Source organism: Callospermophilus lateralis, chromosome 2 (genome assembly GCF_048772815.1).
Source record: "Callospermophilus lateralis isolate mCalLat2 chromosome 2, mCalLat2.hap1, whole genome shotgun sequence".
Lineage (NCBI taxonomy): Eukaryota > Metazoa > Chordata > Mammalia > Rodentia > Sciuridae > Callospermophilus > Callospermophilus lateralis.
Window position 1 is genome coordinate 146,567,195 of NC_135306.1, and position 23,194 is coordinate 146,590,388.

General features: G+C 34.2%; 1 protein-coding gene across 1 annotated transcript in view; it reads left to right on the forward strand.

Annotated features, from left to right (window-relative positions):
- Positions 1-23,194, forward strand: part of Rsf1 (remodeling and spacing factor 1) — a 168,785-nt gene that overhangs the window by 110,090 nt on the left and 35,501 nt on the right. The window contains exon 5 of the mRNA XM_076846594.1: positions 7,233-7,387. Coding sequence (XP_076702709.1) covers positions 7,233-7,387 — 155 coding nt within the window. The remainder of the gene's footprint in view (positions 1-7,232; positions 7,388-23,194) is intronic.

The following is a 23,194-nucleotide window of genomic DNA, read 5'->3' on the forward strand; positions in this document are numbered from 1 at the left end:
AACTTTGATGGGAAAAAGCTTGTGCACCTGTTTTATAGGGATGAATTTCCTACCAGTTCATTAATAAGCTAACATTTTTTTTTTTTTTTTTACCATCCTCTAGACTGGATGATAACCTCAAGATTTTATTATTCCTTGACCATTGTTCTGCTCATCCTTCAAATGATAATCTTTTCAGAAATAATGTTTATACCATGTACTTTCCCTCAAATGGGGACTTATTAATTCAGCCATGTGATGAAATATCCTTAGATCCATGAAGAATAAATTTTAAAAAACACTTTCTTGAACAGCAGGCTACCAGAAGTAAACAGAAGTGCAGGTGTGGAAATTTTAAAAAAGGGGTTTATTTTTCCAGTGCCTTACATGGTGTTGCCAATGCTTGGAACACAGTGATTAATGTTATGCCTCCTGGCTTGATCAATGTCTTGCAGCTGTGTTCAGTGATTTTGATGAATAAAGAGATGACTTTGAAGCATTCTGCATTATCAACTAAGAAATGTTTTTTTACCTCCTGCCATATGCAAAAAAAATATAACTTTAGAATCTTATGGTTAGCTGGAATAAGGACATATCTTAAGTTTATAAAATTGATAATGAGACTCCAGTTGTCCAATCATTGACTGTTGATGTAATAGTCAAAATTGTTATAAATCAAGGTAATCCTGAATTTGTTAACAAGCAAGGTAATGCTATTAATTCTGCAAATTAAGTTTCTATAGTTGGAATCATCAAGACTCATGTAAGTCTTATTGAAGGACTAGAGCAGTATGGATTAATAACAAAAAAAGAGGGAGTTTTCAAGATGGCAGAATAGAGGAGATCGTGTTCCTGGCTGCTTGGCGTAGTGAAACCAAGAAAACTGACAGGCAGCTTCTAAGGAAGGTAGGTGACCAAAAAAGAGAGAGACTTTACTGGTGTTTAAAACTGAACAGTCAAAGCAGATGTGGGACTCAGGAGTTTGGATATAATAAAATTAGGAAAAAATCTCCAGCAGCACAGCTGTTGCCACAGCCAGGCTGGAAGCTCCAGCTGGAGAAGTCCCTCCATGAGCATAATAGAGGGATAAGAAATTAAAGGAACCCATATTTTGGGGAGGCTGGAGGTGTGTCTGGGTATGGAGCATGTTCTAGGACATTTCCCGGCAAACCTGAAGAACTTGCTGCATGATACCCGTGTGAGGGAAAAGAAGCTGCCATCTCTCCAGGCAGCATGTGGAAGAGAAAAGAAGGAAACACTTTGAAGCTTCTACACTGGGGGCTGGCCACTGAAGGACCCAATTCCTGGCAAACCTAGTTTGGCCCAAAATACAAGCCCATTAAACACATGCTGCATGACATAGAGTGTGCATAAGTGACCAGGAGAAAATCAAACATGGAGAGAGGTATACACAGGGGACAACTGGTTGCAGAAACCCACCAGGCTCTTCCCCTCCCCCTCCAATCCACCTGCTTGCAGGTGGGAGAGATGCATCTGGCCAGGAACTCCTAAGGGCAGGGGAGAGAGAAGTTGGAAATTGAACCCATGACCAGGAAACATGGGGTCTGCAGGTGATGTAAGGGACTAAGATTTGTCCCACCACCACCACCACACAAGTGGATTCTAGGGGAGCAGTCTTCCAGCACGGACAAGGGTGCTTGGAAGTGTGCTGATTAAATTCTCCAGACCAGTTAACTTTCAGTGAAGCTCCTGGAATCTGCCCTAAACCTAACCCCTGCCTCTAAAAATTCTGCAATGGGATTACCTCTCTCATTCCAGCAATCCAGAGGGTGGAGCATCATACTCCAGAAGACCCCACCTAAAACTGCTGAGAAGAGATACAAACCAAAGAGAATATTTTGAATTCCATTGGAAAGAATTTAACTTTTCATCAAGATTTTTTTCTTTTTCTTTCTTTTTTAAATTCTTGTTCACTATTTAAGTGAGAACTTAATGGTACATGGCCATTTATAGAGTCTCTTATTTTTTTTCTCTTATCACTAGAATTTTTGAAGTCAGATATTTTTACATGGATTAGTTTTTTGTGAACTAGAATGTTTGATTAGTATATTTTGGTTTTGTTTTGTATTCGTTTTAATTTTAAAAATTTTTTGTTTTATATATATATATATTTTTTTTTCTCCTGTTTCCTTGATTGTCTTTTCTTCTACTGACAGCCAGTCTCTACTGTTCTCTTTCACTCTTACTTTAATCTTTTTCTTCTGTCTTCTCTCCTACTCCCACATAATCATCTCATTCTCTATCACTTCTGTTTTCTCTGTGTCCACCATTTGAAAATGGAAACCCTTTTGCAAACTTGTTGTTTTTATTATAGGCAATAACTGATCATATGTTTCTGTTTATTGTCATAAATTACATTGTAGATATTATGGTAGAAATTATTTGGTTTAATGCTATAAATTGTTTGTATTGGTTGTTGCTATTCCTTGTCTCCCCCTAAAGAGTGAGGTACTGGAAACCTTTAGGGATGCGATAAATCCACAGGGTAGAAATTTTACAGATCCATACAGTTAGATGGGTAGAAATAACAAGAAATAACAAGAAAAAGCAAGGAAACAAATCATCCCAAGCAAACAAAGATACCTCAATAACACCACTGTGGAAGAAATGTCAGAGAAGAAGTTTAAAATGTACATAGTTAAACTGATCTGCAAAGTATAGGATGATATAAGAGAGCAAATACAGTTAGCAAAAGATAACTTCAATAAAGAGATTCTGAAGAAAAATCAAGCAGAAGTCCTTGAAATGAAGGAAACAGTAAACCAAATTAAAAATTCTATAGAAAGCATCACCAACAGACTAAACCACTTGGAAGACAGAACCTCAGGCAATGAGGACAAAATAGAGTGAACCACAGAGAGAGAATGTTAAGAAACCATTAACAGAATTTCCAAGAACTATGGAATAATATGAAAAGACCAAATTTAAGATTTATTAGGATGGATGAAGGTGCAGAGATACTAATCAAAGGCATACACAATCTTTCAATGAAATAATACCAGAAAATTCCCCAAATCTAAAGAAAGAAATGGGAAATCAAATACAAAAGGCTTTCAGGACCCCCCAAAATGTGCATAATTACAACAGACCCACATCAAAACACATCATTATGAAAATACCTAGTATACAAAATAAGGATAGAATTTTTTAAAATAAGTAGACTACATACAGGGGGAATCTAATACGGATACCAGTTGTCTTCTTAACCCAGACCCTCAAAGCTAGATGGTGCTAGAATATCAAGCTCTGAAAGAAAATGGATTCCAACCAAGAATCCTGTGTCCAGCAAAATTAAGTTTCAGATTTGAAATTGAAATAAAATCCTTCCATGATAAAACAAAAACTAATAGAATTCTCAACCAGAAAGCCTGCATTTCAAAATATTCCATGCATCTGAAATGAAAAATATATGAAAACCAACAAAGGGAAGAACTACATTAAAGGAACAGTCAATCAAAGGAGAAACTTAATTCAAATTAAAAACTAGGAATAAACCAAAATGACTGGTTATACAAATCACATCTCAATAATAACCCTGAATGTTAATGGTCTAAACTCATCAATCAAAAGACATAAACTGACAGATTGGATTTAAAAAACAAAACAAAAAAAACATCAACAATATGCTGTCTCTAAGAGACTCACTTCAATCTACAGATTGAAGGTGAAAGGATGGGAATAAACATATCACATGGATTGCATAAACAAGCAAGGTTTTTTATGCTCATATCTGATAAAGTGGTCTTCAGGCCAGTGTAAATCAGAAGGGACAAAGAAGGACAGTTCATACTGGTTAAGGGAATTATACATCAACAAGACATATCATTCATAATATTAATGCCCCAAATAATGGAGTATCTTCATTCATCAAACGAACTTCTCAACTTCAAGACTCAAATAGATCACAACATCTTAATACTGGGTGACTTTAACACACCTCTCTCACTACTGAAGACACTTCCCAAACAAAAACTAAATAAAGGAAACTATAGAAATAAATAATACAATCTATAATTTAGATTTAACAGATATAGATATTATAATATACATGTAATATTTCATCCATTAATGAGTGAATACATTTTCTTCTGAGCAGTACATGGATCCTTCTGTTATGTAAGCTATCACATATGTTGGCATAAATTGTAATATTACCTTAATATATTTTTAACATCTGTAGAGTTACTTTGATAACTTCTGTTCCATTATTTTTGTGTTCTTGCTTTTTTCTTGATTAGACTTGTTTATTTATATTAACTTTTAGCTGTATTATTTCTTCTCTATTTCATATAATTCTTCTCCTACACTTGTTTTTTCCTTCCTACTACTTAATTTGAAAATAATTTGATTGTTATTCTAGTTTCTTTCTGATACAAGTACTTTAAGTTATAAATATTCATGTGAGTACTGTTTCATCTGAGAGATCCTAATACTTTCAGCTTTTATTAACACTTAGTTCAAAGTACTTTTTATTTACTTTCCTTGTGCTTTCTTCCTTGACCTCAGAGATTAAGTGTGTCATTTAATTCTGAAACGGTTGACATGGGGTGGGATTCTATGTATCTTAAGGTGATTGATTTCTAATGTAATAAATCATGCAGGAAACACAGTCTACATGATTTCAAATTTAAGCAAAGAAATGCTTTTTGTATTTATTGTATTAGTTATATACATGTTACTCATCAAATTGCATACTTCAAATATGTGCACTTTATTGTACTTCAGTTTTACTTAATAAAAACTATGGAAAAAATATGCAATAATGTTAGTTTATAACACCAGAGACTTCTAAAACAAAAACAGTTGTTCATGATGCATATGACTCTGGAAGAAACATTTTAAAAAGCCATCTAGCAGAATGTTTCTTCATCCCTAGAAGACTCACCTCGTTGGTCCTTGAACTCCTTCTGATATTTCTTCTCACATTAGAAAACACAAAATCAGTGCACATTAACATTTTAATCAAAACATTATTGTAGGTGGAGGTTGGAACCTGTTTATTGTTTTGTGAAACAGCTTGCATAGGCTATTGTGCTGTGTATTAACCCTGAATACATCATTTTTTTTTTTTAACTATATGAATGGTATACTCTGTGTGTATGTTTTTAATACTGGGGATTGAACCCAGGGATGCTTTACTACGGAGCCACATCCCCAGCCCTTTTTATTTTTTACTTGAGATAGGGTCTCTCTCAGTTGTTTTGACCCTTGCTAAGTTGCTGAAGTTGGCCTCAAACTTGTGATCCTCCTGCCTCAGCCTTCTGAGTTGCTGGAATTACAAATGTATGTCACCATACCTGGCAATAATTTTTATTCGTATGTGAATAAGTATAAGAAAGTGATTGCTTTTTGGTAGTATATAAACTCAGAGACAGGAATGATGATGATGCCAAATATCTTAAAGACTGTCCACATGGAGGCTGAGATAGTGACACCTTTGTTTTCTGATGTCTGTGTGTACAAATGTTGTTTAATATTCAAAATGATTAAAAATATGGAAATTACCAATTGTATGTAGGAAGCATGTATAAAAATGAATTTTTGGTTTAGACTTGGTCCATCCATATGATATCTCTCTATGCATGTGTAAATATTCCAAAATCAGAAAAATCTGAAACCTAAAACACTTCTCATTCCAAGCATTTCAGACTTATCTAGGGGCACCTAGACATCTTGTTTATGGAAAAGTATTACTTTCATTCATTAAACATTCTTTAGAGTCCACTTAATCCAACTTCACTCTCAAGCAGTAGAGTCTAGCTGGCATAGATCTGGACATGGATAGGATTGGGGATATATGACACAACTGAAAACTAACAATGTCATCTAAATTACATGGAATTCAAGGTACATGCATAGTTCTTTGAGAACTTGGCGGAAGAAAATCATGTTTTGATTACCTTAGTATCAACCTAGAGCTAAGTTTCTAAACTCTGAGTCTATTTCACACAAACCATCTCATATTCTTTGTTTGACCAGGAAAATTATCCAAGTGAGTTTTCTTATTTTTGAGTAGCATTTAAAGTAACCATTCTACACTTCTGCTTTTGCTAGAAAAAATAATTTGTGGATTAGAATTTTTTTTTTTTTTTTAGAGAGAGAGAAAGAATTTTTTCTTAATATTTACTTTTCAGTTTTTGGTGGATACAACATCTTTATTTTTATGTGGTGCTGAGGATGGAACCCAGTGCCCCGCGCATGCCAGGCAAGTGCATTACCGCTTGAGCCACATCCCCAGCCCCAAGAATTTTATTTATGGGGGATTTCCTTGTATTGTTAAATGAAACTGAGTTCTCATATTTAGGTATAAATCATCATTGGCAAAACAAAATTATCAATTAAACCCTTTTGTTTTTGAACTTACTAGAGCTTTTTGCCATAATTATTCAGAAAGTTCTAGATCATAATTTTATAAAACTATAAGATGCTACTAGCTCTGAAGATTAAAAAAATTCTTTCCAAATAACTCAACTTTATTTAAAAAACTACTCTTTTTTGAAAGTTTTTTTTAGTTGTAGCTTAAAAACTACTTCTTCAATCAAGTTTTGCATTAATAATAATCTCCTTAGAGATTACATAATATTTTTCAGTGATTAATTTCTGTTTTTTGTTTAGTGTCCTATTTTTTGCTTTCATCCAAAGAGATACGCATTGCTTTTCTAATCAGTAGAGAGAATAATTTCAGTTATATTGTGCATGTAACTATGAATCCCAATATTAGATATAATTATAACATGCCTTTCTTTTTTGTTTTTAAGTTTTTTTAGTTGTAGAGGGATGCAATACCTTTATTTTATTTGTTTTTTAAATTTTTTATGTGGTGCCCAGGATTGAACCCAGTGCCTCACGCATACTAGGCAGGCGCTCTACCACTGAGCCACAACCTCGGCCCTTTAACGTGCCTTTTCCAATACTTATTTTTAGAATTCAGGGTTAATTATGGCTAGCTGCACCTGTGTTTTCGATATTCTTAAATGTGTGTTTTTTTCTTTATAATAATACCTATTTCCAGGGCAGGGATTGTGGCTTAGCAGTAGAGCACTCACCTCACATTTGTGAGACCCTGGGTTCCATCCTCAGACCACATAAAAATAAATAAATAAAATAAAGGTATTGTGTCCAACTACAACTAAAAAATAAATATTAAAAAAATACCTATTTCTAATAGGTATTATTCAAAAAGTTCTTCAGAATAAAAATTTTTATACTGTCTTGTTTCTTCCCTTGTTTAGAAATCGAAACGAGTTGGCTGAGACTCTTGCACTCCTGAAAGCACAAATTGATCCTGTACTATTGAAAAACTCTAGCCAACAGGACATCTCTTCCCGGGAAAGTCCCATCTTAGAGGACGAGGAAACTAAAAAAGAAGAAGAAACACCTAAACAAGGTTTTTTTGTGTGTTTTCTTTTGCTTTGTTTTGTAATCTCTTCTGTCTTCTTCTCCTCTACTCAACTATATAATTCTGAATTTCTATCTCAAATTGAGAGCCTTCCTATAAAATAAGGGTTATTTTGTTGATGTTGTTTTAATTTAAAGGAAAAAGAGCAAAAAAAGAAAATCAGATTTGTTCTCACATAAAACATTAAGCTAAGTCAAATAGGTTCAAATCATCAAAGTATATTCTTTTCTTATTTAAGAATGCTAAGACATTTAGTGAACTTTTTAGGAAAATATACATAACACGGAATTGGCCATTTAACCCATTTTTAAGTGTACATTTCTCTATCATTAAGTATATGCACATTGTGGTAGATCTGCCTGATAGAAACTCTGTACCTGTTTAATACTACCTCCGCATTTTCTCCTCCTGCCAACCTCTGGCATTTACTATCTTCTGGGAACCTCATACCAAAGAAATATAAAAAAGTATTTGTCCATTTATGACTGGCTTATTTAATTTGACATGTTGTCTTCAACTTTATCCATATGGCTGCATGTCTCACCATTTTCTTCCTTTTTAAGGATGAATAATATTCTATTGTGTGTGTATACCACTTTTTGTTTCTCAGTTATCCATTAGTGGATACTTGATTTACTCTTCTACCTTTTGTCCATTGTGATTTTCTGGATCATATGGTAATATAATGTTTAATTTTTTTGAGGATCTTCCACAATGTTTTCCACAACAGCTACATCATTTTACATTCCTACCATCGTTTCACAAGCATCTCAGATTCTTCATGTACTTGTCAGCACTTGTTATTTTTTGTTTTACTTACTGTAATCATTATAATCATTAGTTTCTAATAGTTGAATATCTTGTCAAGTGTTTATCAACCATTTATATATCTTTGGCAAACTATTTATTCAAATTTTTTGTCCTGTGTAGTTTTGCTTTTTGTTTGTGTTACTGAAAATTGAACCCTGGAACTCTTTATAACTGAACTACATCGCCATCCCTTCTTATTTGGGACAGGGTCCCATCAAGTTATCCAGGTTAGAGTTGAAATTTTGACCCTCCTGCTTTAGTTAGCTTCCTGAGTGACTGAGATTATAGGTGTGCTTTACCATGCCCAGCTTATCCTGTGTTTTTGTGACAGGTCTTACTATGTTGCTCATGCTGGTCTTGAAGTCATGAACCCCTCAGCTCAAGTGACCTTTCTGCCTCGGCCTTCAAAGTATCTGGGGTTACAGACAGATGGATGCTACCATTCCTTGGCCTGTCCATTTTTCAATTGGGATGTTTGTTTTTGTTTTGCATTTTGGAAACTCTTTAAGTTCCAAAGATAATTCTTAAGATAATTATTATTATTGAAGCTGATTTGTGATTGAGTTTTCTATTTTACTTAACTAGGCGGATGAAATCCTTACCTTTCCTGGAGAATAGATCCAACTTCTAACTCTCTAAGTAAGGAAACCAACTGAAATTTTAGGTGACATCTTTTTACTTATTATTTGTTATTGATAACAAAACTTTCAGTGACAGGGAAAGGAATATGGTTTCCTGTTGTGTTTCCTTCTACTAGATGCTTTTAATTTGCCACTGTGTTTTAATTTAAACTGAAAAACTTTTTTTGTTTTATTCCCCCAGTATCAAAGATGGATTTCAGAGCCTTGCATATGCCAGGCAAGTGCTGTATAACTGACCTAAAATCCCCATACTGTTTTTGTTTTGTTTTGTTTTTTTTAAAAGACACAGTCTTGCTAAGCTGCCCAGGTAGCCTCCTACTTGCAGCATTTCTGCCCCAGCCTTCCAAGTGGCTGGAATTATGGGTGTGCATCACCATATCCAGATCAGTATTCTTTCTTTGATGCTTTGTACAAACTATTTATAATACATTCCCTGTATATGAAACATCTCTGAAAAGCAATAAATTTAACTTTTCCATGTGAGGCATAATGTTCCTATAGGTTAAGAATTACTTTTGGCCAAAATCTTCATTATTACCCTCATTGTTTACATGATTTCAAATATCTAGGGTGGTTTTACATGTAAGGCATATTTTTTTAATTTGAAACTTCTTTTCTATATGTTCAACTTAAATTTGTGATCTACTTCAGTAAAGTGTAGTAATTTTAAAATAGTCTGAACCTCCTATTGAATTTCTAGAGTCTTTGAATAACTAGGATTTGTTCTGGGTTTAAACTTGATTTTTTTTTCACTTTGTTATTCAGTTGGGTCATTCATTCCTGTATTTGCTTATTCTCATACACAATTAAAATCAAGATCGGAGAGAATATGAATTTGAAACAAGAGTCAGTGTAATAGAAATTTAAGAGGCAGTTGTTTCTTTTTAGGAGACCTTAAATTTGACATTGATTTTGATGGGACACTGACTATCTAGTTTAAAGAAGAAGGAAAAAATATTTTCTTCGTAGTAGAACATTTTTTAATATTGAATTCCAAATTTCTTGGGGTTTCAAGTAGAGGAGGAAGGTTTCAACTATAAGTATAGTAAACATTTATTGGGCATATCCTATTTTCTTTGCAGTGAATCAAATGTTGCATTTGGGTTTTCATTTAATCCACATAGCAACTTTTTTTGATAACAATTATTACTTATTTGTTTGTTTTGTTTATTAATTTTTGCAGTTCTGAGGATTGAATCCAGGGCTCACCATCAAGCTACTTTACCAGCCCTGTTTAATTTTGAGACAGGGATTCCCTCTATTAGTCAGCTTTGGGGTATTGAGACCAAAATACCCCACAAGAACAACTTAGAGAAAGGAAAATATATTTTTGGCTCTCTGTTTTAGAAGTTTAATCCAAGGTGGGCTGATGCCATTGTCCTAGGCTTAAGGTAAAGGAGAATATAATTGTAGAAGGGTGCACCATTTATGGTGGCCTAGAAGCAGAGCAGGGAGGGAGGGACCCCAGGGAAGATAATCCTTTCCAAGGCACACACCCCCATCCATGACCCACCTCCTCCAGCCATACCACACCTGCCTACTGTTACCACCCAGTTAGTTCATTTAAAGTAGGATAGACTGGTTAGATAACAGTCTCATAATGTAAATTTTACCTCTGGATATTCCTGTATTAACATAGTCGCTTTGGGATGTTACCTTAGATTACAACTGTAGCATCCTAACCCTGTCCCCAAAAACTCATGTTCATCTCACAATTTAAAATGATTTAGTTTATCTGAGTATATTCATAGTCTTAAGAATTTTAGCATTGCTGAAAATCCAAGTCCAAAGTTTCATCAAAGACAATCTCTTTACTATGAGCCCCTTTAAAGACCAAAAGTGAGTTAGGTATATCCAGTATACACTGATCCAGACTAAAGATTTCCATTCTAGAAAGGAGAAACAGGGATATAGAAAGAAAGAATAGCACCAAAATAAGACTTACTGTCCTCAGCCAGACAAATAACTGTGTATAGAATCTAAGGTATGTGATGGTGAGATATATTCTCCAAAGAGCTTGGGTAGTCCTACCCCTTGCACTTGCTGGTAGCAGCATATATGGCCTCCCTTTTAGCCTGGCTCTCTCTGCATATAGCACCTTTTCTTGGCAGACAGAAATTACTGGCATCTCTTAATTTCTGGGGTCTTCTTAAATTCTAGCTTTGATTTCACCTTTATAGCTCACCTCTTAAGGGCATCCTATAGGAATTCTGATCCTGTTATACTTTGCCTGGTCTCCAAGTCCTTCCTCTGAAATCTTAGTGGAAGTCTGCACGACCACTTAACTCTAGCGTCTTGCATTTCTGTAGAATTTGCATAGTGTGGATGATGTCAAGGTCTCCTGTCAGCTTAGCAATATTTGGGCCCCCTGGGAACATGACCTCTGAGTACCTTAGCAGGTGAGCACAGTAAAACAACTTCCTAGCCCCATTGTGTTATCAGGGGGTCTTCATGATCTCTTTTCTAAAAGAATTTTCCTGTTTACATCCTTGAACCTGCAATGGATATGGTCTGGCAAAATACTGAGCTGTCCTCAAACCATCTTTTCTGTTATCTTTTTACAAAGTACTTAGCATCTCTTTTATAGCTATAATAAGCACAGCTTCCTTTGCTTCAGTATTATATGTACTTTTGTGGCCAAATGATAAGTTTCATAAATCCTGCTTTCATTCTTTTTGTTACCAATTCTTACAGTATACCTAGCTAAATGCTGCCAGCAATAGCCTTACTGCTACTTGAATGTTACACTATCCTGAAGTTTTCTCTACCAGATTAATTAGTCTATCACTTCTAAATTTAGCCACATATAAAGTCTCAGGATATAGGTAAAACAGAAAAATTCTTTGCCAGAATTTTTCACAGTGGCCTCCAGTCCAGTTTCCAATAGAGCTCTCATTTCCTTATGAAACTTCATGTGCATAGTCCTTGCTGTCTATTCCTATTGGCATTTTGATCTTTAGGACTCCCACCAGAATTGCCTGTTAAGGTATGCTTACAACATTTTAACCCTTGTGCAGCCTGCATACTCAGACTTCTTCAAACTCCTCATATAAGCCCGTTTCAAAGACTTTTGAACCACATGACCAGGTTAATCACAGTAATAACCCCACTCCTGGTGTCAGTTCTTATCTTTGTTTTCCATCACTGTGACCAAGACATCTAACAAGAACAACTTAGAGGAGAAAAGTGTATTTTGGCTGTCTGTTTAGTGGTTTAGTGTTTGATAGACCACTCCATTGTTCTGGGCCTAAGATCAGGCAGACAGGCAGATCATCATGGCAGAGGGTGTGATGGAAGAGTACTGCTTCACTAAGGGCTTCTAGGAAGCATGGGTTGGAGAATGACTGAAGGGAATTTGAACCGTTCTAAGGGGCCCCCTAACCCTCTGCCACAGTGACCCACCTCCTTCAGCATATACCTCACCTGCTTAAAGTTACCAGTTACCACTCAGCTAACCCATTTAGACTGAGATGGACCAATTAGGTTACAGCTCTTGTAGTCTAATTATTTCTCCTCTCATTATTGGGAGGCACATTCATAACTAACCATCACACCCAAACTATGAGGTTCACTGAGTTGCTCTGGCTGACCTGGAACTTGTGGTCCTTCTGCCTCATCCTCTTGAGTGCTGGATTTACACATGTGTGCCTCATGCCTCCTTGGTTTTTCAGTTTTAAAGATGAGGAAATTGAGACATTCATAAACTTGTCCCAGACTTCTTTTCTCTCTTTCTCTCTCTCTCTCTCTCTCTCTCTCTTTTTTTTTTTTTTTTTTTTTTTTTGATGCTAGGGATAGAACCCAGAACCTTGTGTAATATTAGAAAATTACTTTACCACTCTCCACTAAGCTATACCTCTGGCTTATACTTTTGTATAAATAAAGAGATCTACTTTAGTACTTCTCAGAGTTTCATATCCATGTTGGCCTGTGGACCTTTTTAAAATACAGAAGCTGTTGGAGTTGATCTTAGGTGGAGCTGCTGATTGGCCATTTACACAAAGACTTTAAAAATTTTTTTTAAATTATAGATGGACACAATTCCTTTGTTTATTTTTATAGGGTTCTACAGATTGAACCTAGTGCCTCACTTGTGCTAGGCAAGTACTCTGCCTCTGAGCTGCAATCCCAGCCCTGAAGAAAGACTGTTTCTGAAAGCATTTTCAATGAATGCTGATGTTATCTTTCCTAACACAACTAAGAGAAAATGATCTGTGAGGTACAAGGTCATTTCTTGAATATGTGGAAGAGGAGGCGCAGGATATTTAACCTACTTTGTTTTTTACCCTTCTCTAGTACTTAATCTGGGGCTGGGATATGGTTAGTTTAGCCATAGTGGGACTGCTTAGCATGCAAGATTGGTCCTGGGTTCAATCCCTAGCACTCAAAAAATAAGGTAAAACAAATAGTATTTTTCTGCATCCTTCCTCTTAGAACAAAATATTTCTTATTTATTTATACAACAAATAGTTATTGTTCATCTTCTGTGTGTTAAGCATGATTTTAGGAAAGAGTTCAGTAAATTAAGTAGACTAAAATTACTTTGATCAGACTTACACTATAGTGCTAAAATAGCTAAAATATGATGTTTACTGTATGTAAGTACTATTCTGAAGATATTCACATGACTTAAAGCTATAGAGTCTCAACAACAAACCCTATTAGGTATATTACAATTATATCCTTAGGGAATATGTCCTAGAGCCTCAGTGATTATTAGAAACTGTGGATACTATCAGACCCTACATATGCTATGTTTGTGTTTCCCTATACAGGTATAGTTATAAATTAGGCACAATAAGAGAATATTCACAACCAGTGTAACTCTACATCATATACAACCACAAGAATGAGAAGTTATACTTCATATATGTATAATATGTCAAACTATATCCTATAGTCATGTGTAATTAAAATTACAAATGAAAAGAATATTAGCAATGATTAGTAATAGGATAATGACACACTCTGTGTGCCTTGGGCATTCCTTCTGTGACTTTATCATGTTCTCTCCTTCTCATGTTGCCCTATCCCCAAGGAAAGTCCAACTTTTACTATAGTAAAAGTTATGCAGATATAGTCTTTGTCTTTCAAAATGTCTATATGTACTGTAATCTCCTTTGTTCTTTTAGGGCTGTAATTATGCATAATTGACATCACAGAATGTGAAATCTTGGATAAGGGGAGGACTACTGTATATTTTGTTTTTCTTTTCCTTTTTTTCCCGGATGAGGGAAGTGAGACAAAGTGTTTTAAGTAATTTTCCCTAGGACACACAGTTAGTTATGGACAAACTCCCTGTGTACTTTTGATGGTGCATTTAACATATAATTTGTAGTAATTTTATTCTGACTCCAAAGCCTTATCCCTTATCCTGGTTCCCTCGGATGTAATTATTGTGGTCTACTTCATGGCGAGGTAAAAGGAATGTGATCCTGGTTTGTTGTTTTCGTTGCTCTCAGATGTAAACCAAACATTGCCCTATAGGGGTAATATGAGGTGGCAGAATAGATTTTAAGTTGGAAACAATCTTAAATTTAATGCAGTCAGTGATAAGGCATCATGGGACAAAATTTTTAAAAGTAAGTGTGGTTGATTATTTCGAATTAGGCAGCAAGAAGATTTAAAAAAATTGGCACTGAAAGGTGAGTAATATAGCCAATTTTACAGTTAAAATATATTTTTAAAAATTATTGGTAAAATTGACATGCCTTATATCTAACCTCAGTAAGCAAATATTTTTGTTTCTTTTTATATGAGTGCCATAGAAATATGACTTCAAAATGTAAGCCAAAATCTCATAATGACAGCAAGTAGCCTAGAAAATTTACCAACTAAATAAATGAGTTTTCTTTCAAAGAGGAAGATAATTAACATTGAGCCAGTCATCTAGGGAGACTGAGACAAGAGGATTGCATGTTTAAGGCCAGCCTTGGCAACTTAATGAGAACTTGTCCTAAATAAAATGGGCTGGGGGTGTAATTTAATGGTAGCACACTTCTGAGCTCAATCCCCAGTATGGCTCTGCCCCTGAAAATTAAAATTGACTTTTAAAAATATTTGAATTTCTTGGGCTGGGGCTGTAGCTCCGTGGCAGAGTACTTGCCTAGCAAGTGTGAGGCACTGGGTTCAATCCTTAGCACCACATAAAAACATAAATAAAAAATAAAGGCATGCTGTCCATCTTCAACTATTAAAAAATATTTAAATTTCTTAGTCTGGGATTCAGAATCTTATAGTTTGTTCTCTACTTCTCTTTCTAGTGTTATCTTTTATTGTTTCCTTACATGATTACTGGTTGCAGATTGTCTAGATGTTTTACTCTGTGTGTCTTGGGCATTCCTTCTGTGACTTTATCATGTTCTCTCCTTCTCATGTTGCCCTATCCCCAAGGAAAGTCCAAGTATTCTTGAAGGGTCATCTGAAATCCCACCTTCCTGATCTCTTTTCTTAGCTTTTTTGGGGACTTTATTTACACTATTTTTATCACTTCCATTAGAGCCAATTTTTAACACCAGGTGGAAAGCTCTTAAATACCTGTCAAATTGTTCTTCTCAAACTAGATGGTCAAGTGAGTGTTTCATGCCCTTTAAGCCCCTTTATGGCTATTGAAGATACACTGTGTCAATTCATGTGGTATACTACCTGGAAGTTTTTGTACTTACAGAATACTGTGAATGCCATGACATTTAATATATATTTTCACTGTATGTTAGATACTGTATTCTAATTTTGAAGGTACAAAAGGTTAAAAAGAAACTTTTCTAGGAAAAAACAAAGTCAAGGGGAACACATCTCAACTTTAATATAGTTTTTCAAATTCTGCTAATTTGAAAAAGACTGTCTTTTTGTTGATTTTGCACTAATATACTTCTGCCCATATGTATAGAACATGGGAACTATTATTTGATAACATCTAGCAGAAAATAGAATTTTTAGGCTGGCCACTTACATAGCTAATTTGGCCCAAATATGTGTTTATTTTGGTTTATATAGTACTTGTTTGTTTTATAAAGGCTAAGATAAAATTCACCTTTTTAATATGTACAGTTGCTTGTTTTTAGTATATTCATGGTGTTGTACAACCATAATTACTGTCTAATGTTAGAAAAGTCACATCACCCACAAAGAAAGTATGTATCCATTTTGTTGCCATTCTCTATTTCTCTCTTCTCCCAGCCCTTAGAGATATTCTTCTTTCTGGGTCTATGGATTTACTTTTTTTGGACATTCCATAATAAATTTTGTAATACTATTATGTCACCTATACATTGAGAGAAATATTACATGTGTTTATCAAAACCTTTTTTTTTTTTTTTTTTTTGATGTTGAGTTTAGTATGGTGCTGAAGTATTTGAAACTAGAATGAGAATTGGAAATATTCTTGCATACAGTAAATAGATTACTGGCAAAAAATGGGACAAGACATTAAATATTTTGAGTCACTTTTAGAAATTGTAAAGTTTATCAACATTTTCAAAATGGCAGAAAGCTTTTTTTAAAAAATATTTTTTTAGTTGTTGATGAACCTATATTTTTATTTATTGATATGTGGTGCTGAGAATCGAACCCAGTGCCTCACACAATGTGAGGCAAGTGCTCTACCACCCAGCCCCTACCCCAGCCCACATAAAGCTTTTTGCAGGCAAAATTTGAATTATTAGGAATAACATAGATCTGTTTTTACCTGTAGTATTTCATTTCAGTCAGCAAATATTTATTTAGCATATGCTGAATATTCTTGGTAGTGGGAGTATAGCTGTGAATGAAAATCACAGCTTGCACAAAGTATGGATGAGACAGTAAACAAGATTAATAAATTACTTGTTATTTGTAGTGCAGATGGTGATATGGATATGGATATATATATATATATATATATATATATATATATATATATATATAACAGTAATTTGGGAAAAGAATAGATTGGGGTCTTAGAAAATGACTAACTGAAAATGTAATGCTTGAGTAAAGACAAAGACCAAAAGGATCTGAGAGAACCAATAATGCAGATACCCAAGGAAATTTTAAACAAATAAAAACAAATGTAAGGGGTTGGGGTTATAGTTCAGTTGGGAGAGTGCTTACCTAGCATATACAAGTCTCTGGGTTCTGTTCCCAGCACCACAAAATACAAAAACAAAGGATGCAAGACTCTGAAGTAGGAGCAAGTATGTGTAATACATTTTAGCAAAAATCAGCAGACTAGGGTGAACAAGCAAAATCTGGCCTGCTGCCTGTTTTGTTAATTTAATTTTTAAAAATTAAAATTAAGTTAATTTTTAGTTTTCGGCGACACAACATCTTTGTTTGTATGTGGTGCTGAGGATCAAACCTGGGCTGCACGCATGCCAGGCAAGTGCATTACCGCTTGAGCCACATCCCCAGTCCAAAAATAAATATTAAAATTCATTCTCTCTCTCTCTCTCAAAAAAAAATTAAGTTAATTTTTAAAAATTCAGACAGGGTCTTACCATGTTGCTCAGGCTGATCTTGAACTCCTGGGCTGAGTTGATGCTCCCTCCTTAAGCCTCCTGAGTAGTGGGAAAAATTAATCTGACTGGTTTGAATTTTATTTATTTAATATCCAATTGTCAATGGCTGTTTTCAGACTATAACAGAAGAGTTTGGTAGTTATGACAGAGAAACTATGGCTTACAAAGCTTAAAATGTTTAATGTCTGATCCTTTATGGTTTGCTGGCCCCTGTGACCAATGTAACTGAAGCAGAATGAGTAGGGTATTGTAAAATAGGAGGAAATAAGGTCAGACAGCTAAGGTACTGAGAGATAGGGGAATGGGGTCTGCAGATTGTATTGGGCTTTCCTTAAATTTATTAATGTTTTTGTTTTTAAATCTGAGTTAAATGGGATACTGTTAGAGATTTTATCATTATTTTTCATAGTAATATCTTAACTATCCTTGTTTCTATCATTCCTTTCCTTCAGTCTAATCTCAATATTGCAGCCAATGAGATCTCTTTAAAACAAGTAAGGCGATGACACTTGGCTGGAGGAGATGAAATCTAAATCATGGATTGAAGAATTTGTCTTAGCTTAAAATAGGTATCTCTATTTTAATAGGAGCAGGCTTACTGGTCTATTGATGAGAGGGTATGGTTTCTGTTTTCTCTGTGAAATTGAAGGCAGAATCATCTGAAAATATGGACCTCACAGAGAGATTGGAAGTTTAAGAATAGAAAAGAAGACTGATAGAGTTGTTGGTAGAGCAAATAGTAGGGTTAGTAAGCAGTGTTAGTGTATCAGAGATAAGCTAATAATCATGAAATTATTATAATACCAATTTTGTTCCTTTTTATACACATATATGTACATATATGAATGACTTATACATATGATCATATATATATATAGAGAGAAAATATCTGCCACTGCAACTGCCATGATCTTTTTCTTCTAGGGTTTATTTTAGGCATGGTTACTTATTTATTTGTTTATCAGAATTGAGATTACATAGCTGGGCATGGTGGCTCACATTTGTATTCCCAGCTCCTCAGGAGGATTGTAAATTCAAGGCCACCCTGGGCAATTTTGCAAGACCCTTTCTCAAGGAAGAAAAGGGCTGAAGATGTAGCTCAGCAGAGGATGTATGGTAGAGTGCTTGCCTAGTATCTTAAATTAAAAATTTTAAAAACAAAATTTATTAGAAAGGTTGGGGGTGCCAGGCTCAGGAGTTCCTGCCTGTAGTCTCAGCAACTTGGGAGGCTGAGGCAAAAGATTTAGCATCTGTTAAATATGTTATGTCCTCGCCCAAATCTTACTTTATAAATTGATCAGATATACTTCAAATAATTTTAAATTAAATATTGATTTACAATCTGCTCCCTGTTAATGTATCTTAAAAGTTATTACTGTTATTTGTCAAAATGTGGGGTAGGATTTGTTGCCATTTCAATTTGTTCAGTCTGGTTAAGCAGGTGTCCTACAGTGAATAATCCTTGATTCTGCTCCAGAGGAGTAATTCTTCAGACCAGTAGGATAGATAACATTTCTGAGTAAATAATTATAATGCGGGGTAATAAATGCTATTATAAAATCTATATAAAAAGTAATGTGCAAACAGAGGAAAATTTGTTAATTCTTTATAGGGAAAGAATCAGTTAATAGAACTATAAAACAGCGAGTTTCTCACTGTGCTTGAAGGCTGAAAGATTTTGTCAGTAATATAATAATTATATAGTTGACATTGAGTGCTTGCCATGGCCACTTGCCTGAAGGACTTGGATGTTGTATTACCTGCAGTTGTTAAAAACCCTAGAAAATAGTTGATGATATTTAACCGTTTTATGTAACTTTTTAATCAATGGAGAAAGTGAGGAATGGTAAAAGCTGCAGAATAGATATAAATGGCTTTTTGTGAGTTAACAGAGAAAAACTGTTAGTCGCAGCTTTGGGAAATTCTGAACTAATTTTCCTCCTCCTCCTCCCCTCCTCCCCACCTCCCCACCTTTCCCTCCTTCTCCTCCTTCCCCACCCTGCTCCCCCCTTCTTCTTTTAAATCCTGAATGTTCTGATGTGGCTAAAGTTAATGGTAAGAAAATGGTGCCAAATAATTAATAATGATTCCCAAGTACCATGCAAAAGTGGTCCATATACTTCATTTAAAAAAGTTCAGCTATTCCACAGTGCAATGCATTATAATTTTTATTATACATATGAGCACAGTTTTTCATATCTCTCTATATAAAGTATGTTCGTGACAATTTATGCCTTTATACATGTACTTCTTTTTTTGCATTACAATTATTAATACACATATATACCACATTTTTTCATATCTGCCATTTTTTATTTTGTGACAAGGTCTTTCTAAGTGCTGAGGCTAGCCTGGAACATACTGTCCTTCTGTCTTAGCCTCCTGAGTCACTGGAATTTTAGGTGTGTGAGCTCAAGTGACCTTCTCAAGGTCACTTTTAATTTTTAATGAATCAGTTCAGATAAACAAAGAATGTAAAACACTGTATACCCAACATTTTGATGTAGTAGTTCTCAATGATTTGCCCAAATTTTCTTTTGTTTAAAAAATAGGTGGTACTTCTTTTCACTTTCCTTCTCATTCCTCCTTATTCCATTTTCAGGAGTAACTACAACCCTGTGACTCATTTCCTGTCATTTGTTTTTTTTGCACATATGTATATGGTCACTTTAATAGATAGCATTGGTTTGAGTGTTTCATAACTTTTCTAAAAAAGGTATTTTACTGGCTGGGCGCTGTGGTTCACACCTGTAATCTCAGTGACTTGGTAAGCTCTGGCCAGAGAGCTCAAGCCCGAGCCCAGCATCTGCAATTTAGCAAGACCCTGTCTCAAAATACAAAAAATAAAAATAATTGAGGATGTTGCTTTGCCCCTTCAATTCCCAGTACCCCCTCCACAAAATCCTGCTGTTCCTAGTCTTTTACAACTTTTTACTCATTCTGTTTTTGAGATTTATGTGTGTTAATCCATATACATTCTTTTTTTTTCCATTTTATTCATCATAAAGTGGTTATTTGTCCTTTTCCCCATTTGAGCTGTATTAGAATTTTTCTTGTTTTTTATTTCTACAGCAGTACTGCAGTAAATATTCATGTATATATTTCTGGGTAGTTGTATGTAATTGTACTCTCTAGAAATAGAATTTCTTGCTGATGGAGTATATTTCTTTAAGCTTAAAACAGATAATTCTAAATTGCTCTGTTAAGTGTTTGTGCTAATTTACATGTAAGTTGTTAAGATTTTAGTTTGGAACTACTCTATTGTTTTGAGTTTTCTCATGTCTCATTGCAAAATACGAGCATTATAAAATAACTAAAATTTTATTATGGATTAGTTACCCCTTTATCACCCAAAAGATGACAAGTGTAAAATATAAGAAGTAGATACATAGATTTTTGTGAGCATGGGAAACAAGGATAGTAAGAAACAAAAGTGAAAGTTAAAATATCAGAAAGAAATGCATTTGACTTTAAATTTTTTTTCTTATAATGAAAAGTGGTGAGTCTAGTCTGAATTGGGAGCTCTACGAAGTCAAGAACTTTACTTAGTCTGTTTCTGTTTTTTTCTTGTGGCTTTGATTGCTCCTGGAGGTATGATCTTCAGAGTCTAAACACAAAGAAAATTAAATTAGGGCAACAGTGCAATTCAGCTGAATCCTCTTATTCACGACATCTTCATGCATCTCATTGATCATTACTATATCATATGACCCATTGCTATAAGGTGCTTGATCAAGGAGGCTTCCTAAACAAAGTCAGAGTTGTGTTAGTACAAAAGATGAGATTAAATATTGAGTAGCATCTAGCGATGTCCTCTACTGTTAATTTACATGGAATATTCAGTGTTTGATTTCTCACCCTGCTATAGTGGGTGAGAAATCTCATAACAGATAATAAATAAATATTTATTGAGTAAATGAATGGACCAGCTTTGAAAAACCTACATTAGATACCAGTTCTCTTGAATCATCTTAAGTTTATTGAGAAATGTTGCTGCTGCATTGTGATTTTTGAAGTGATTTTTTTCCTTTAGTTTTGTTGCCTCAAATTTCATGCCTCTTAAACTCATTTACAATTTCCTTTTGACTACCCTTGGGGAAATGTTTGTATAATTGAATGACCTTTTTGCCAGTTACTAGTGCTTTCAAAAGTTCATATTCTGTCAGGATCCTTCTGTTCTGTATACATATCCATGTAATTTAGGGGAGTTATAATAATAATTATCAAATTTTTATCTTAAAAGGACTTAACCATATCCTAAATTTTCAATGATTTAACATTTTTGGAATTACAGAAATACAACACTTTTGAAGAATACTAGGGGAGGTTATTTAGTTCAGCTGCTTTATTAGTAGATTAAGTAACAAGGGCAGAAAGTTGTGTTAGTATAAAAGATGTGTTAGTACAAATATGTACAAGTATAACATACCACTATCTGAATTAGGTTTGGTAAACCCAAGAGTTTTCAATCTAATTTTATCTCTCATTTCATTCTGCCATACTGTTACTCAAATTAAAATCAGTTGACTCCAAATAAAAACATGTTATCTTACCTTGAGTCAGGATCACAGTGAGGTTCTATCATGCTGCCTGAACCACAAGTATATAGAAGAAATATTCAGTTGTGTTCAGTATTAACAATGTTTGGTTGAAATTAATTTAAAAGATAGTAATTTGGGTTTATCTGTTAAAATATTTAATTAGTTTTGCTAATATACTTACCAAGCTTAATAAGTGAGAAAGGGATGGGAAGACATGAATCACCACTATTGTCTCACCTTAAAGCACTAATGGTATAAAGAAGGAAGAATAATACTAATAGGTTAATCTTCTTTTTATTAATTTTTAAATTTGTTTTAATTAGTTATACATGATGGTAGAATGTATCTGTGCACTTTGTGATACTTTAATCTTGAGGTCCAAAGAGTCCTAAATGGTTTTTGAGTATTTTATTTGAAACATGATTAGATATTTTTTAAGACGTTTGTAGTAAAAGTATTCACTTTAGTTAAAAAAAGAATTCTCATTTTTAAAAAATGCACTGTTTCATCTCCCCACTTTTTATCTACTCCACTTAAATCCTTCTGAATTTACTCTTTGCTTATTGACAAAAATCTTCAAGTTTTTAAGTTTATATCTCAGTAAAACTTTGTTTAGAATTAAAGTTTTTCCATTCCAAAGATAAGATGAAAGGATGGAAAATGTACTAAAATTAGTAGTAATTTATTTGGAAAATACAGTGCAATCTCTGTGATTACCCTTGAGATTTATGCTTTTTACTTGATTTTAGCTTTTGTTATGTTTAAATATGTACTATTAGGTACTTTGTTAAGGCTGAAAATACATAGTCAACAAGGTAAAAAGAGGCAATGATATATAAGCATTAATAGTTTCTTTGTAAAATATTAACTTAAATGATCAATAAAGCCATTTGGTAAAGTGAACTGTAGCATAACCACATCAAGGCATGTTATATAGTCATGAATATTGATTTTTGAAAAGGCCACGTAACATAAAAAAGTGCTAATGTTTCTGTAAAAAAAATCGAAAGCAGAGTGACCCCAATTTTGTGAAAAATAATGACCAGAAGTAGCCTAAAATATTATTAGCAGTTCCCTTTGAGCATTCTTTTTTTTTCTTTTTCATTTCTCCTCTGCTCATGTTACTTCACTGAAATAAAGTCCTCAGTGACTTGCAAAGAAGAACATTGTCAGTTTATGAAACAAATATGGCCTTTTGGCAATGTTTTATGTAGCATTTTCTGCTTCATATTTTTGAGCTATCCCTTACGCTTGACTAAATTATTTGAGCTGTATAAATATTTACATTCCATTGAGAACACTGGAACT